This window comes from Manis javanica, chromosome 11 (genome assembly GCF_040802235.1).
Source record: "Manis javanica isolate MJ-LG chromosome 11, MJ_LKY, whole genome shotgun sequence".
NCBI classification, from domain to species: domain Eukaryota; kingdom Metazoa; phylum Chordata; class Mammalia; order Pholidota; family Manidae; genus Manis; species Manis javanica.
The window spans coordinates 106,133,912-106,149,524 of record NC_133166.1 but is presented as its reverse complement, the minus strand read 5'-3'; the positions used below and the strand labels follow the sequence as shown (position 1 = coordinate 106,149,524).

The following is a 15,613-nucleotide window of genomic DNA, read 5'->3' as shown; positions in this document are numbered from 1 at the left end:
CCAGAGGTTTGCAGATGCCCCATGATGATGGCGGGTGTCAGCTTGCTTTGTGGAAGAACTTACGCTTCATTTGGATGGGACGGGGAGGCACTGGTGGATGCGCTTCTCGCCTAGAGGGGACGTTTAGGTGGACAGCATGCAGCCAACGCAAAAGCATCTTGATATTGGGAAATAAACACAGCTTGGAGCTGTGCCTTAACGCTGATTAAGCCCATGTACGACTTAACGCATTTCACCCCTGTAATTTCAGGCGTATCCTGCGATAACCTGAGGATCTTGTTTTTGAAATCAGACTCAGACATGAAATAACAATGAAATCTCGGCAATGCAACTTAAATCTATGACCTTCAGTACTGCATTTAGATTTGGAAAATAATAGTAATGCCTATTTCACAGAATGGATGTGAGAGTTGTGGTAGTTGTCACATGAATGTGCTTTGCAAACTATTATCCAAACCTTCGGGTTACTGCGAGTTGTGAAGAGGGTTGTGCACGTCGAGTTCGCAGTAGTGTGCGTGTCGCATCGCAAGCATTTCTGTCAACACCGGTCCTCTCAACCACGGCGTGGCCAGCTCGTGAAAGCTACTGCAGGCCTCTGCCCCGTCCTTCGCTTTGCTCCGTCAGTTGCGTGAGCCGCTGCCGCCCGACGCCGGCGGGGCGGAGGACGCCCACTCTGCCGTGCGCGCCCAGTCCACCACGGCTGAAGGGCGGCCGCTGCGGCCCGGCGCGGAGGGCGCGAGCCGCGCATGTGCAGTGGGCCCACGGCGGCGGCCCGGCGGCGGGGGGCGGGGGCGGGGCCGGAGGGCGCCGGGGCGCATGCTCAGTGCCCGCATCGGCTGTCTCCATCCAGTGCCGCAGCCGGAAAACCGCAGCGGCGGCGGCTGACGGGGAGCGACCGAGCCGGCGGCGAAAGGGGAGGAAATACGAGGGCAGAAGTGATACGGCGCGAGCCGGGAGCCCGGATTCACGGCTCTCGCCGACCACCGCTCCGGCTGTCCGCAGGGAGGAAGCCCGGGCGGCGGCGGCGGCGGCCTGGGAGCCGCAGTGATTCTGACGTTTTCCTGGGCTCCGAGCTCGGCGGCCCCGGGCGGCGCCGCGCCGGGGGGAGGCCCCGCGCCCCGCGCGTCCCTCCACCCACCGGGGCCTGAGGGGCGCCCGCGCCGGGGCCGGGCGGGGGAGGCGGCCTCCCGATGGCGGGGACATTTTCCACAACGTGATTGTTGCCCCCCCTGCAATTCCGGGCCCTTCAGCCCCCACCCTCCCGGGCCCGGCTGACTGAACGCAGACAAAGGGGAGGCGGCCGCGCTCGCACGCGCGCTCGCGGGGCGGGCGGCTCGGAGGGCGCCGGCGAGGGGCGGACGGCCGGGCGGCCGCGGCGCCGCCGCATTCCTATGCCCGGGGGAGGCGGCGGCCCCGGCGGGAGGCGGGCGGCCCGCGGCGCGCGCAGCTGAGCTGCTCCCGCGCCGCCGCCCCGGCGGGCCTCGCCCCGGCCCTCCCAGGCCCCGCGGCGGCGAGGCCGCACCATGTGAAGGGCAGGGCCGTCCGTCCGAGGCGCCGCCGGGAACGATGGGGGATGCAGCCGACCCCAGGGAGGCGAGGAAGACGTTCATTGTTCCAGCCATCAAGCCCTTCGACCACTATGATTTCTCCAGGGCCAAGATCGCCTGCAATCTGGCCTGGCTGGTGGCCAAAGCCTTTGGGACGGGTAGGTGGCCGCTTCCCTCCCCCCGTGCCCCGCCCCGTGGGATGTACGCGTCCCGGTCCTCGGATCCCCCTCCGTGCGTGGCTTCCCGAGGGGGTCCAGGGAGGTGGCGGGAGAGCAGGGAGGGACGCCGGGGAGGGCAAGTAAAGCAGGTTTGTCGGTCTCGAATCAAGGGCCCTCGAATGGTCAGGTGGGGTTTGGCCAGCCTTCTTTCATTAAGGAGAGCAAAAGTGTTTTGTTTTGTTTTTTCGGTGAGCTCTTTTGTCATGTTTTTGCGTAGGGTGATTTTGATTTGTGGTGGTCCCCTCGGTGTGCCGCATACGTTTTCCCCCTCAGTCCCGACTGTGATTTCACCACCAAGAGGTTTGACTTGGTTTCTGTATTATTAGAAGAAGGTGGGCGGCACATAGCACTGTATTGATCTTGACATTTGTAACGATGGCTGCTGTTCAGGCTCCATAGAATATAAGGCGGCCCATGTTGTTGTTGTTATTCTTCAGGCCGGTATCATTCCCATACACCTTTCAGGCTCTGTTAAACCAGTTGTATATTTTGCTTGCTGATGGTAGGGTGTTATTTTCATTTCATATTGTCAGTGAGACATACTCCTCTTTTTCCAAACGTGTTTTGGCTTCTTAAAGTAAGAGAAACAAACACACCCTACTGTGGGATTTTTTTTTTAAAAGAAGAGTTTTTGAGGGCATGTGCTGTTGACATAATTTGTATAGTGCAGTAGCAATTAAACTCTCTCCTGTTACCCAGTCTTTGCAAAATAACAGGAAAAGGGCCTCCTGTTGTAATTCCTTAGCTGTTGCTTTAGAAGCCCATGTTGTGGAACACCGGAAAAATCAGAGAGCTTTTCATCTGAAGGTCCTGCTGGGGTAATGTCATCTAACTTTAAGAATCATTTTGATAGATTTCTGTGCCCTAGCTAACAAATGCTGGATATGTAAGATATTGTTGAAAACTTACTTGGTATTTACAGACTTTTCTCCAGCTGCTAAATATAAGGTTTTTTAAAATTTTGTTTTGTTTTGTTTTGTTTGGTGTTTTGTTGGAGGGAGGATGGCTTATTTCCACTTTTAGAACTGTGAAAATATGTGGGTTAAGGGCTTAATTCATTCTTAATGCTTAAAAATACACAGCTGAATGTTTTCAGGGCTGCACATTTTAGTTAACTAGCAAATGGATCTCTGTGTTTGAAAAACTGAGTTAGTTTTGAGGGAAACTTCATATTAACATGATTTTATGTTTATGACAATTCACTTTATTTAAATTCTCATGCTTTGATATGGAAGTAAAAAGGGGTTAAAGGTTTGAAAACTGCCATCAGGAATAAATATAACTTAAAGTCATTTTGAAACAATTTAAATTTTGAAGATTACTTTGGAACTAAAATGTGTAGAGTAACATAGGAAGCACAACGTGTTAGTGTATTTTTATTTTCTGGCACTACTGATGAGCAGTGAGAAATATAGCTGTGTTTTGTTTTAACATAAGCAACATACTGAAATTAATATCCATTTGGAGGAGAAATGAAAGCTATTTTAAGTATTCAAAAAAGATGGAAAGAGGGAAATTATAGTGTGACCAGTGTGGAAAAGCAATGTGTGCAAAATGGAAGACAGCAGGACTAACAAAAATATTTTCTTTCCTTCTGAGACTGAGGGCATACTTAGAGTACAGACGTCAAAATGTTGCCCTGGATTCACAAAGGTACTAATCAGAAAATGGCCTACTTTCTGGATATATGTCAGGCAGGTTTGCTAGATTCTGTACCACTTGAGGAACACATTTGAACACACTTGAAGAAAAGGGAAAGGGAGAAATTGAAGAAAATAAATGAATGGAATCTATTATCAGTGGAATCTATTGTGTGCCAGGCACTGTGCTAGATGCTTTGCATTAAGTTGTATATTTGGAATTCATAGCAACTCTGTGATCTAGGTAGTGTGTTCCTCATTAAAAAAAAATGGAGAGGCCAGTGCATAGAGAACCTAAACAATTTTCCTACTCTAGCCCCTTCAGTAAGGGCAGAGATGAGTTTTAATTTGCTGCCTAACTCCAAAGGGTATGGCATTGGTGGGGGCAGGGCATCCCTGTTATGTACCCAGTACTTCAAACACATTGCTTCATTTAGTCCTATGGCAACCCTCTAGATAGATATTGTTCTCATTTTGCAGATGAGGGAACAGTTTCAGAGATAATAATTTGCTTGAGATTAAACATCTGGCAAGTGGTGGCTTCTGCATGCCAACTCAGGTCTTGCTGACTCTGAAGTCTGCTCTTTACACCACTCTGCAGAGTAATCCTTTTATCTGCATGTGTGAAAAATGTGCACATAGTACATGTAGAAGGCTTTATATATTTTTTTTCTTTAAAGAGTGGGCAGATCTTAACACACTCTCAGATGGTTTAGATGAGTATTGTTGGTACTTAGTTACATTTGCCTTGGCAACAGTTGGAATGGATAAAAAGATCATATTTAAAGTAGAATGAAAAATTTAGAAGATTGTAAGAGTGACATAGTAACAAGAAATTAATATACATTATTAATATGTTCATACATGTTATGTTTAATCAACAGTCTTTCAAAGTATAAGTTTATATGGAGTGAATAGAAAAAAAGTAAGGTTTCTCTTTTTTGGGGTGTAAATATTCTTGATTTACAGCAGACACTGTTATGCAATTAATGGTAATATCCAAAGCTATTACCTAATGGCACTCAGTTAACATTCAAAAAATTTGCCCAACTTTAAGTTATGATTTGCTAAAACCACTTTAGCAGTGACCTATGAAGTGTTCAGGCACTGATTTACTCTTTTTCCATGAGAAACTTTTAAACTTTTGACATATTAAAAAGTAGTCACTTTTAGAACCATATGTTGGAAAAGTCATTTAAGATGATAGAAATGAATTAGGAGCATAGAATGAAGTTACTGAATGTAAAAAAATCACTAGCATTATAGTAACTAGAAAGTAGATGGAATATTTACTTAATTTGGTCTTGTGTCAGAGGCTTTGAATCATATTCTTTTCTACATTACAAAATATTCCAAATAACCCAAGTCTTAATAATTTATTTTGTGGAAGAATGCAGAGTAAGTTTGTTTAGATGAATTTTAATCAATAAATACTCTAAGCAAATTGCAGAAGAGAGGGAGTTAAACTGTGCTGTCTCTCCTACTGCATTTGAACAGCTTACTCTATTTAAGCAATAATATTGCTGAGTTTGTTTTAAATATTCCGCTCCCTTAAATCTTTCGGGGAAAGTGGTGGGTGTAAAACCTCCTATGATGCTCTTTCTGAATTCTTGAATTTGGAGTTCTTAACATGGAATTTAAGACTCACTTCTAGTGTCTATTTATCATTTCAACTTTATCAACTATCATTCTCCCTTTCATACCCTTTAGTGTAGTGGTAGGAAATTATTTGCCAGTATAAGTACATGTTGTTACATTTCTTTGTGTATTCCAACAGGGTTTGTTGTCAGAATCCCATGTAAGTTCTGACTCTTAGGCATGTGTGAAGGTTGCGATGGCAGTGGGTGGAAAGGTTTTGCAGGAGTCCAGCTGCCCTATCATGAGAGCCTGAAATGGGGTGGGAATGGTGATAAAGCTGCTAGTATTTATTTGAGTACTTAACTGTGTGTCATGCACTTTACATGTATTACCTCATTTTAATGCTCATGACAGCCTTCCAAGGTAGAAACTGTTAATCATTCCAATTTTACTGATGAGGAAAATGAGGCCCAGAGGTTTAGGGACTCATCCAAAGCCACCTAACTCAGGAATGTGGGGTCTGAACCTGGGGAGAAGTCAAGTTAATGGGAAAGAAGCAAAAGATAGAAGATAGTGTTGCAGAGATGTAATCTCTAGTATTTCTAAATGACTGAAATTGGGGTTCATGGGAGTGGCTTAAATACAAAGGTAATGTATAAGGATGAGGTCACCTGAGGTTTTAAGGAGGATGAAGTTACCTGAGCTTTGAGATTTAGTGACTGGGAGGATAAATGGAGGTGTTATTGGCAGAGAGAGAGAGCAGCAAGCTGGAATGGGAAGTCAGCTTTGTTTTTGGAAACCTTGAACTTGTGTCTTGGCCAAATATCTGGGAAATCTAACACAGTAGGTTGCTATAAATGTAGGTATTGAGTATGATAGAGAAGTGAGGCTAGAAATGGCAATTTGGGAATTCTCTGTATAAAGTGTAATGAGACGAGGGAGACGGAATCTGGGGTAGTGAACATTTAGAGTGGTTTTGGTGGGGTGGGGGAAGATGCTGAGGAAAAGAAGGCAGAATTAGAGCAGAGAGTTAGAAAGAAAATTAAGACAGTGTAGTGATACTGAGGCCCTGGAAAGAAAAATTTCAAGGGGAGTGTCCTATTAACAGTGTCAAATGCTACAGGTTTTTAAACCATGCCTTTCATGTAAGAGTTTGTGCTCTAGTAGGGGAGGGAGATAGGATAACTGTGTAACTGTTGTAGTTCAGTAAGTATGTAAGGGCCATGTAATAGACCAGTGATATGTGGAAGGGGCTGGGGGTAGGAGAGGAGGAAAGGGGACACTTTCAGTCTTAGTGATCTGTGAAGGGAAGGCCTCTGCAGTGGAGGTCATAGTTAGACTAGGCCCTGAAGGGAGTTAGCCTGGATGGGAAATAGGCGCTGTGGATGGAGGAAGTGGTTTGTGTGCAGGTGCAGGAGTGGAGTTTTGAAACCTAGGTAGTGTTAGTGAAACCATGACCAGTTGGATTGGAGGAGGTTTAGGTAATAAGGTAGTGGGAGATCTAACGTTACATGTAAATGGGGATGGAATTGTTTTAAGAGCCAGGTCAGAAATTTTATATTGACTTAGTAGATAAATAAATAAATAATCCTAAGCACATCAGATTTTAGAAAAATGCTATGACTAATTTGTTTGAACATGTACTTTGTGTTAAGTACAATTTTGAACATTTTTTCATGCATTTTTTCTTTTAATTCTGAGAACAACCTTATTAAGTAGATGTTACTTCTACAGTTCTAGAGCAGTTTCCCAATTGCAGAGCAAATCGGCTAGATGATTCTTTCTTATGGGGGGCAGTCCTAACATTGCAGGATGTAGCAACAATCCCTGGCCTCTCCCCACTAGTTGATAGTAGTGGTCCTCACCCCGACTTCCACCCAGTTGTGACAACCAAAAACATCTCCAGACCTTGCCAAATGTCTGTATTAGTAGTGACAAGCTTGGTGCTATAGCTAACAGTGTTTTCATTTATCACATTTAGCACTTTCCATCCTCTGCCTTACACAGGTGTTTTTTTTTTTTAATAAACATTAACTCTTTATCAGCGTAACTTTTTTCCATTAAGGTATCATTGATATACAAGCTTATGCTCAGGTTTCACATAAGCAACATTGTGGTTACTACATTCCCCCCTATTATCAAGTCCCCACCACATAGCCCATTACAGTCACTGTCCATCAGTGTAGTAAGATGCTATAGAGTCACCACTTGTCTTCTCTGTGCTATACTTCCTTCCCCATACCCCCCACCCCATATTATGTGCACTAATCATAATACCCCTTAATCCCCTTCTCCCTCCCTTCCCACCTACCTTCCCCAGCCCCTTTCCCTTTGGTAACTGTTAGTCCATTCTTGGGTTCTGTGAGTCTGCTGCTATTTTGTTCCTTCAGTTTTTGCTTTGTTGTTATGCTCCACAGATGAGTGAAATCATTTGGTACTTGTCTTTCTCTGCCTGGCTTATTTTACTGAGCATAATCCCCTCTAGCTCCATCCATGTTGTTGCAAATGGTAGGATTTATTTTCTTCTTATGGCTGAATAATATTCCACTGTGTATATGTACCACATCTTCTTTATCCATTCATCTGTTCATCTGCTGATGGACACTTAGGTTCCTTCCATTTCTTGGGTATTGTAAATAGTGCTGTGATAAACATAGGGGTGCATATGTCTTTTTGAATCTGTGATCCTGTTTTCGTAGGGTGAGTTCCTAGGAGTGGAATTCTTGGGTCAAATGGTATTTCTATTTTTAGTTTTTTGAGGAACCTCCATATTGCTTTCCACAATGGTTGAACTAATTTACATTCCCACCAGCAGTGTAGGAGGGTTCCCCTTTCTCCACATCCTCGCCAGCATTTGTTGTTGTTTGTCTTCTGGATGTTGGCCATCCTAACTGGTGTGAGGTGATATCTCATTGTGGTTTTAATTTGCATTTCCCTGATAATTAGTGATGTGGAGCACTTTTCATGTGCCTGTTGGCCATCTGAATTTCTTCTTTGGAGAAATGTCTGTTCAGATCCTCTGTCTATTTTTTAATCTGGTTATTTGCTTTTTGGGTGTTGAGGCGTGTGAGCTCTTTATATATTTTATATGTCAACCCCTTACCGGATATGTTATTTATGAATATATTCTCCCATACTGTGGGTTGCCTTTTTGTTCTACTGATGGTGTCCTTTGCTGTTCAGAAGCTTTTTAGTTTGATGTAGTCCCATGTGTTCATTTTTGCTTTTGTTTCCCTTACCCGAGGAGATATGTTCATGAAAAAGTTGCTTATGTTTATATTCAAGAGAGTTTTGCCTGTTTTCTTCTAGGAGTTTTATGGTTTCATGACTTACATTCAAGTCTTTGATCCATTTTGAGTTTACTTTTATGTATGAATTTAGACAGTAGTCCAGTTTCATTCTCTTACATGTAGCTGTCCAGTTTTTATCAGCATAACATTTTACACAGTAGTATTTTTCCAGGTCTGCTACCATGTACTCCCGTTTTTCATGGGGCATTTTCCTAAAATACTCTTTGTCTTAGTCCAACTTGCTGAATAAATATTTGTATGCTGCTTTGAGTTTTTTAGATGAAAAAGAGAACTGCTATGAAGATTATAATAATACACCTTCAACTTAAAAGGGCTTTTAGTACATTAGAGTACAAATTAATTATTAGACATCCTGATTTTTACATGTATTCAAATGGAAAATAAGAATTTAGTAAATATGATAGTTTGCCCTTTTTATAAAAGAAAGAACAGGTTTAGAGGGGTTAAATAACTTGCCCTTGGTCATCGTCTTTTGAGTGGTGGAGCCAAAATCAGAGTCTGGGTCTTCGCGATACTGAAATCTGTATTTTAACCTCCATGCCATACACTTCCTATAGTAGTAGAAGCGAAGGCATAAAGACAGCATAAAGACCTTTCAAATGTAAGTCTTAATTTTTTTATGCAAAATTTTAAAGTATGTTTCTCTGCAGCAGACCTACTTAGATTTGATAAGCTAGTATAGAAATAGGAAATGTATTCAGCATCGGTCTGTTGTTCCAGAGCTTCCCCCTCAGATCTAGTTTACCATGTGTTCCAGCTTACAGACTTTTTCTATTGGTAAATTACAAATAATGATATTTAAATTGAATATTACACACATATATTAGTAGTGACAAGCTTTGCGCTTTAGCTAACAGTGTTTTCATTTATCACATTTAGCACTTTCCACCGTCTGCCTTACATAGTTGTTTTTTTTTTAATAAACATTAACTCTTTTTATCAGCGTAACATTGTACACAATAGTATCTTTCCAGTTCTCCTGTTACCACGTACTCCCTTTTCTCAAGGAGAACTTCCTAAAGTATTCTTTGTCTTAGTTTCCCTACTCGATGAAAGTATTTGTATACTGCTTTGAGTTCTTTAGATGAAAAACATAAATTGCAAAGTATTAGAATTTATCAGTGTCACACTTAAGTAAGCTACTTTTGGATATTCTGTTTTTCATTGTGGAATGGGGTTGTATTTCTTACAATATTTCAAATAATTCTTCATATTAAAAATATTTTTCACTACGAACTGGGAAAAAGAAAACAGAGGCTAGGAAAACAGCAATAGGAAGGAAACTGAACCCCCTCTGTTACCCTCATAGTCGCTTCCTGTGATGCCTAGTGATATTTATGAAGTACCTGTATCTTATCTTCTTGAGATTAAAAAAAAAATGGAATTCCAGGTAATTGAATTAAGTGTTCTCCCCACTCCATATTTCACAAACCTAATTTCCTGAAAATGTATGTGTATGACCTTAAAAAGTTATACTGAAACTGCCATGTTCCCCTATTCCCAGCCTTCTCCTTCATACCGTTTTCTATCTCTAAAATGGGAATTGCATGCAGATTTTAAGGACTTTAGGCTCTTGTAATAAAGGACATTGGAAATTTAGAAATATTTTAAAAGACATTTGTCCTTATGTCTTGTCAATGGGTTTCAGCCCCGGGCAAGTTCACTGTGGATTCAATGAGACCAAAGAAATGATAGTAGAATGTTCTTGGGGGTGAAGCGGTTTATACCTAACTTTATTCCCACGGTGGCAGGTCAGTTACTAGAATCCCGTCCACTCAGAGCAAGTCTGCGTGCAGCAAGCCGGTCTCTGCCTCAGGGCCTCTCTGCCCACAGCCGTCTCAGTCTCTGTTCCTGGCGCTGCCACCACTCCAGTCTCTGCTCTCCTGCAGCTGTGCCACCATGTCACCCAGAGCACTGTGCAGAGCTCTTTATATAGAGTCAATAGCAGCGCATTGCCCACACGTATGTAGTGAGCGTGCTGACCAGGGCCAGGTGAGAGTCCTGGCCACAGGAACCTTCACTTTATCCACACCTTAACAAAGGAAAGTTTCAGAATAGATGGTTTCATTTTTTTCTGCTGGTATTTTCCATTACTGTTAGATTCCCTTTTTTCAACTATCTTGTTTTCCCTCCTGTTTTTTTGATGACATTTGTATAAAGAGGTTGCTGACCTTGTAAATTTTTCTCTTATTTGTATGTTTTATAGACTTCTGCACTTTGTTCCAAAAATAGATTTTGAAACATTTTTTTAGCTACCTCCATTTTTTTTACATGGATGCTAGAGGTCTTGATTGTAAGTTCTTGAAAATTTACTTTTTGACACTTAAAAATATTTTTTGAGTAGGTGAGAAAGACACAGATTCAAAACTCAAACTATAAAGATAGATCTAGTGAAAAGTCTCATTCATCTGAACACAGAGCCACTCAGTTTCTGTTATAAGCCAGTTGACATCATCAGTAGTGTGTTTTTCAAAAAAATCTCTTGGAGTATACTTAAAAATGGTTAAAATGGTAAATTTTATGTCATGCATATTTTACCACAATAATAATAAAAATAGATCTCTTGGAAACCATAGAAAATGTGTCGGAGGGAGACCTAGAGTTATGAACGGGAAGAGGACTTGGTCAGAGAACTTGTAGACCAAAATGGGTGTCATCAGTGGGTACCCTATTTAAGGACTCATGAATATTAAGTGTTATGTATAGCCTGTGTTCCTCTTATTTGTTTAGTCTCATGCGTATTTAATTATATATTTAACATATCATGAATATTTTGTGCTGAGGTATCATGAATATGAGGTATCTTTTGTTTTTTCTTTCCCTTTTTATGTTGAACACAACTAAGCTAGTAAGTTCTTCCCTTTATTTAACACATTCTATCAATTCTGTGTATGAAACTTTAGGCTTATAGTATTTATTTATACTTAAAATATCTTAAAAAGGTTTCACCTGTGTTTTATAAACTATAAACTTACGCTTCTTTTAGAATAGAAGTTAATAATCTAGAAAGTCAAAGCACATTACACTGAGGTAAAGGCAAGGTGGGATAAATGCTATGTTCTTGCCCTTCACTGGGGGGAAATTGGACCAAACAAAATGGATCACCAGCCCCCCAAAATCTGAAAAGGTGTGAAGAGTAGTGAGAAAGCATTCTGAGTAGAGTGACCAGAATGTGCCAAGGCAGGGCTGTTGAAGCGGGTATGGGTTCCAGAAACCGAATGTGGTTGGCAGGAACACCCACTGCCAGGAGACAGGCATGGCCAGGGGCACCACTTTCCTCTAGGTCAGAGGAGAGGTTTTACTCCTTAAAGAAGTTGGAAGTCATTGAAAACCCTAGGGTTCGATGGTAGCGTGTGTGACAAGATCAAATTTGCTTGTGGGAGATAAATGGATTCTGGCTAGAGTAGAGAATGGGGTAGACTAGGGATAAGAGTGGAGGTGTGAAGACAAAATTAGGGGCAAATGCAGTAATTCAGATGAAAAGTGCTGATAGCCTGGACAAAAGAGATGAGAGTTGAAATTGTGAGAAGGGTGTGGATTTGGGGGTTAAGGGAGAGGGAGGCATTGATGATGACTCCTAGGTTTCTGGCTTGTGCAACTAGATGGATGGTGATATAGTTCATTGATGTAGGGAACATTGGAAGATGATTAAATTTAGGGGAAAAGATTGATTTGGGGCGTTTAGAGGTTTTTTAACTTGTTCAGCATAGTTTCAAAGATACAATAATAGTACAAAGAACTCCCCAACACCCTTTGTGTCCCATTTGTTTTATCATTCTCTCTCCCTTTACCTCCCTCCCCACAAATACTTGTGGCATACATATATATAACATTTTCTGAACTGTTTGAGAATGCATTAGAGACATTGTGCCCCCTACCTCTAAATGCTTAGGTCTGTCTGCTAAAATGAAGGATAAATCTCTTATGTAATCTCAGTAAAATTATAAAAATCAAGAAATTTAACTTCGATACAATATTATTATCTAATCCACAGTCCATAATCAAATTTGCCAGTTGTCTTAATGTCCATTATTACCCCCTCTTTCCCCCCACCCCCGCCATTCCAAGACCCAAGTCAGAATCATGCATTGCATTTAATTGACTTGTTTCTTTAGTCTCCTTTAACGTGGAATAATTCTTCTGTGTCTGTCTTTGTCTTTCATGATTTTGACACTTTGGAAGACTGAGCACTGGAGCTGCGTGCTGAGTGGGGCATCAGGCGTCCTGCCTTGCACTGTCTTGGCCTTTTCCGAATCTGTCTGTGTGTCCGGGACAAGCAGGCAGCTCTCTGCAGGACCCAGCAGGGCCACCTCCCTCCTGTGTTCCTCTGCCTGCCCTGAGTGGGCCCTCGGTCGGCAGATGTCTCTTTTGGCAGCTAGTCCAGGATGCTGGTGCGATCCTGGCATGGGGGCTGGCAGTGCCCCAGCAGGAGTACCTGGACAGTGTGAAGAAAGCGCACAGACACTTGCCAGAGACAAGAGCTGGTGGGGATTCAGGAACTGGAGACCATTTCCCAACTCCTCCCCCTGCCCTCTGGGGCCACTCCATCTTCTTCAGCTTTCTTCTTTTCTGTCCTTTTCCCTTCTCTTCCTCCCCTCCTTCCTTCCCTCCCTGTTCTCTGGCCACACCACCCATACTCCCTCCCCACCACTACTGCCACTACCACCACCTGGCTTCACCACCAACACAAGTACCATGCTGTCCCCCTGCACAGCACCATCCCTGCGTTCCACAGGCACTTGACAGGAACGCCCTGGAGGCACCCAGAGGCAGGCCAGGCAGCCCCAGAGGAGAGACATTCGGATAGAAGAGAGTTTCCTTTCCCTCTGTTCCTCCCATGATGGGGCAATTTGGCATGCCACTTCTCAGTACCCAAAAAATGCCTGAGCCTATAGTGTTAATTTTTTCCCTTATTAAGATGTATGTTTATCTTATAAAAGCAATAAGCCAAGTTATTTTGTTGAATGTTCCTCAGTTTGCATTTGTCCAGTGTCTTATGGTTAGATTCAAGCTGTGCAAATCTGTCAGAACTGCCACAGAAGAGATGCTGTATCCTCTTTAGTAAACTGCACCAGGAGGCCCGTAATCTTTATTCCAGTGTCGGTGATGTTAACTTTTTCACTTGGCTAAAGTGATATATGTCACTTTTCTCCATTATAAAATTAGTATTACCCCACTTTTAATTAATAAATAACCTACAGGGAGGTAATTTGAAATATCCTTTTCCTCACACTTGTTTTCACAATTTGAGTGTCCAGTGGCGATTCTTCTTTGAGTCAGCTTTCCTGTGGATTATTAGTGTCACTTCCCCCATTTATTAGTTGGTATTCTCCCACAAGGAAGAACTTTTCCTTCTTTTTCTGTTACTTATTTTTTCATTTATTTATTTATAATAATAATGATGGACTTGTTGATTCTTGTTTTATTCAATGGGTTATAATCCTTTATTACTGTTATTTAGTTTGATTTTCAAATCGTCCCAGATTTGGCCAGTGGATCTCCTTTCCGGATCCTGTGTCCTTTTGACACGGCTCTGTCATCTGTTAGCGTTTCCTTACTCTCTGGTGTGCACATACACATGCGTAAATACATACAAATACGTTCTTAGCTCATCTTGTCCTTTTCCTGCTCCAGCCCTGGAAACAGCTATCTCTTCAAGACCCTTGGTTCCTTTTAGTGGGGAGGGTATTAGAAACCAAGATATAGGTCCAGGGCTCTCTAGGCTTCTTGCTGCCGGGTTTAGCAGACAGCTAGGACATGGAGACATGCATATATATGACATACAGCAGCAACTATATATATATATAGAGAGAGAGAGAGAGAGAGAGACAAAGACAGAAAGTGCGTGTGTTCGTGCTGACACTTCCCATTTCAGTCCAGCACCACAGTGTTCCTTCTGGTTTTTCTTCTTTCCGTGTTTGTAACGCCGCTAGTCACTGAGAAACTTGGCTCCCACTTTGAAGTTTGTGACATCAGGTGACGAGTAGATCTGGACCTCAGGAGAGGCGCGTTAGTTTCAGTGGAGTGGGAGGAGTGGGGGAGGCAGTAGCCCAGGAATGCTGTGCAGCACGTGACCTGTCATTTGGTAAGTGGGGGCAAGAGGGAGCTAACTTGCATTTGGCATCTTCTTTGAAGGCAAAGCTTTGTATGGAGATACTTTATGTTCTTCTTAGTAAATATTTGAGTGCCTGCTGTGCTCCAGGCACTGTTCTAGGTGCTAGTGACACAGGATGGGGAAGTATCCGGCTCTTCTTGAAGTTCTGTTACAGTGGGAGGAGGCAGAAATAAGCAGACATAAATATTAAGAGAAAGTAATGACAGTTATATAGAGAATTAAACTAGGAGAGCTGTTTAGGTGGTTAGGGAAGGTATGTCTGAGGAGACGACATTTAACTGAGATCTGAATGGAATGAACCACCCACGTGAGGGTTAAAAGGCGGAATATTAGTGGCGAAAGGAACAGCTAATGCACAGGCTAAAAGGCGTGAACCTGGCATATTGTAGCAGCAGAAAAGACTAGGGCATTTAGAGCATATAGGCGAAGGGGGGTGGTGGTGGCCGGCGGGTAAGCACATCGCAGAGTGGGGGGAAACTTGAACTCGGAGAATATGACTCCTCAGATCCTGCAATAAATAAGTGGTAGAATTAAATTCATCTTTTAAAATCCAAAGCCCTAGTTTTCTATATATGATGCTGCTTCCTAATGGTTTTGAATGTAAGTTAACTGAAAAACTGTTTGATAGTGAGGGTTTTACTTTTTTGCAGAAGTAAAGAGTGGCCTAGGAGAAAATGCTAAATGTTTTTCAAAACATGTACAAGGACTATATGATTACTTGCTCAGAATCTGTGAGTTGAGTGGAAGTTTGAAATCTGGGAGTCCTCTCAGAGCAAGGCTAATGACTAAAAAAAATTTTCAGTAACATTTTCATTTATCAGATACTTATTGAGTGCTTACTGTGTACTAGGCACTAAGGTGCTGGGGATTTATATCACTGAAAAAGAGACATGGTCCTTGCCCTCTGGTCATATGTGAGGGTGCTTATTTTAGTACATCCTCATCAACAGTAGGTTTTAAAAAAATTTGCCAGTCTGATAAGCAGGAATGTTTTCTCATTGTAACTTTCTGTGATTATTCATATTAGGGTTTTTTTTTTCATGTTTTGACCATTTTTATGTCTCTTGGTTCATTTTGAGTTCAAGGTCTATGGCTTACTTTCATTTGGGAGTGTCTGAAACTCATGAATTCTGTCTTAGTAATTGTTATAGAGATAATTTTTTAGGTTTGGAAAATAAGGCAGTGCTTCCATGATTGAGCGTAG

General features: G+C 42.4%; 1 protein-coding gene across 4 annotated transcripts in view; it reads left to right on the top strand.

Moving 5' to 3' along the window:
• Window positions 1–816: 816 nt before the first annotated feature.
• Window positions 817–15,613, top strand: part of CAMSAP2 (calmodulin regulated spectrin associated protein family member 2) — a 101,009-nt gene continuing 86,212 nt past the window's right edge. For 2 of the 4 annotated variants that reach the window (XM_073217188.1, XM_073217185.1), the window contains exon 1: window positions 817–1,705. In XM_073217188.1, the coding sequence (XP_073073289.1) occupies window positions 1,567–1,705 (139 nt within the window). In that variant the 5' untranslated portion in view covers window positions 817–1,566. The remainder of the gene's footprint in view (window positions 1,706–15,613) is intronic. The other 2 variants (XM_073217189.1, XM_073217187.1) reach the window with 1 other exon arrangement.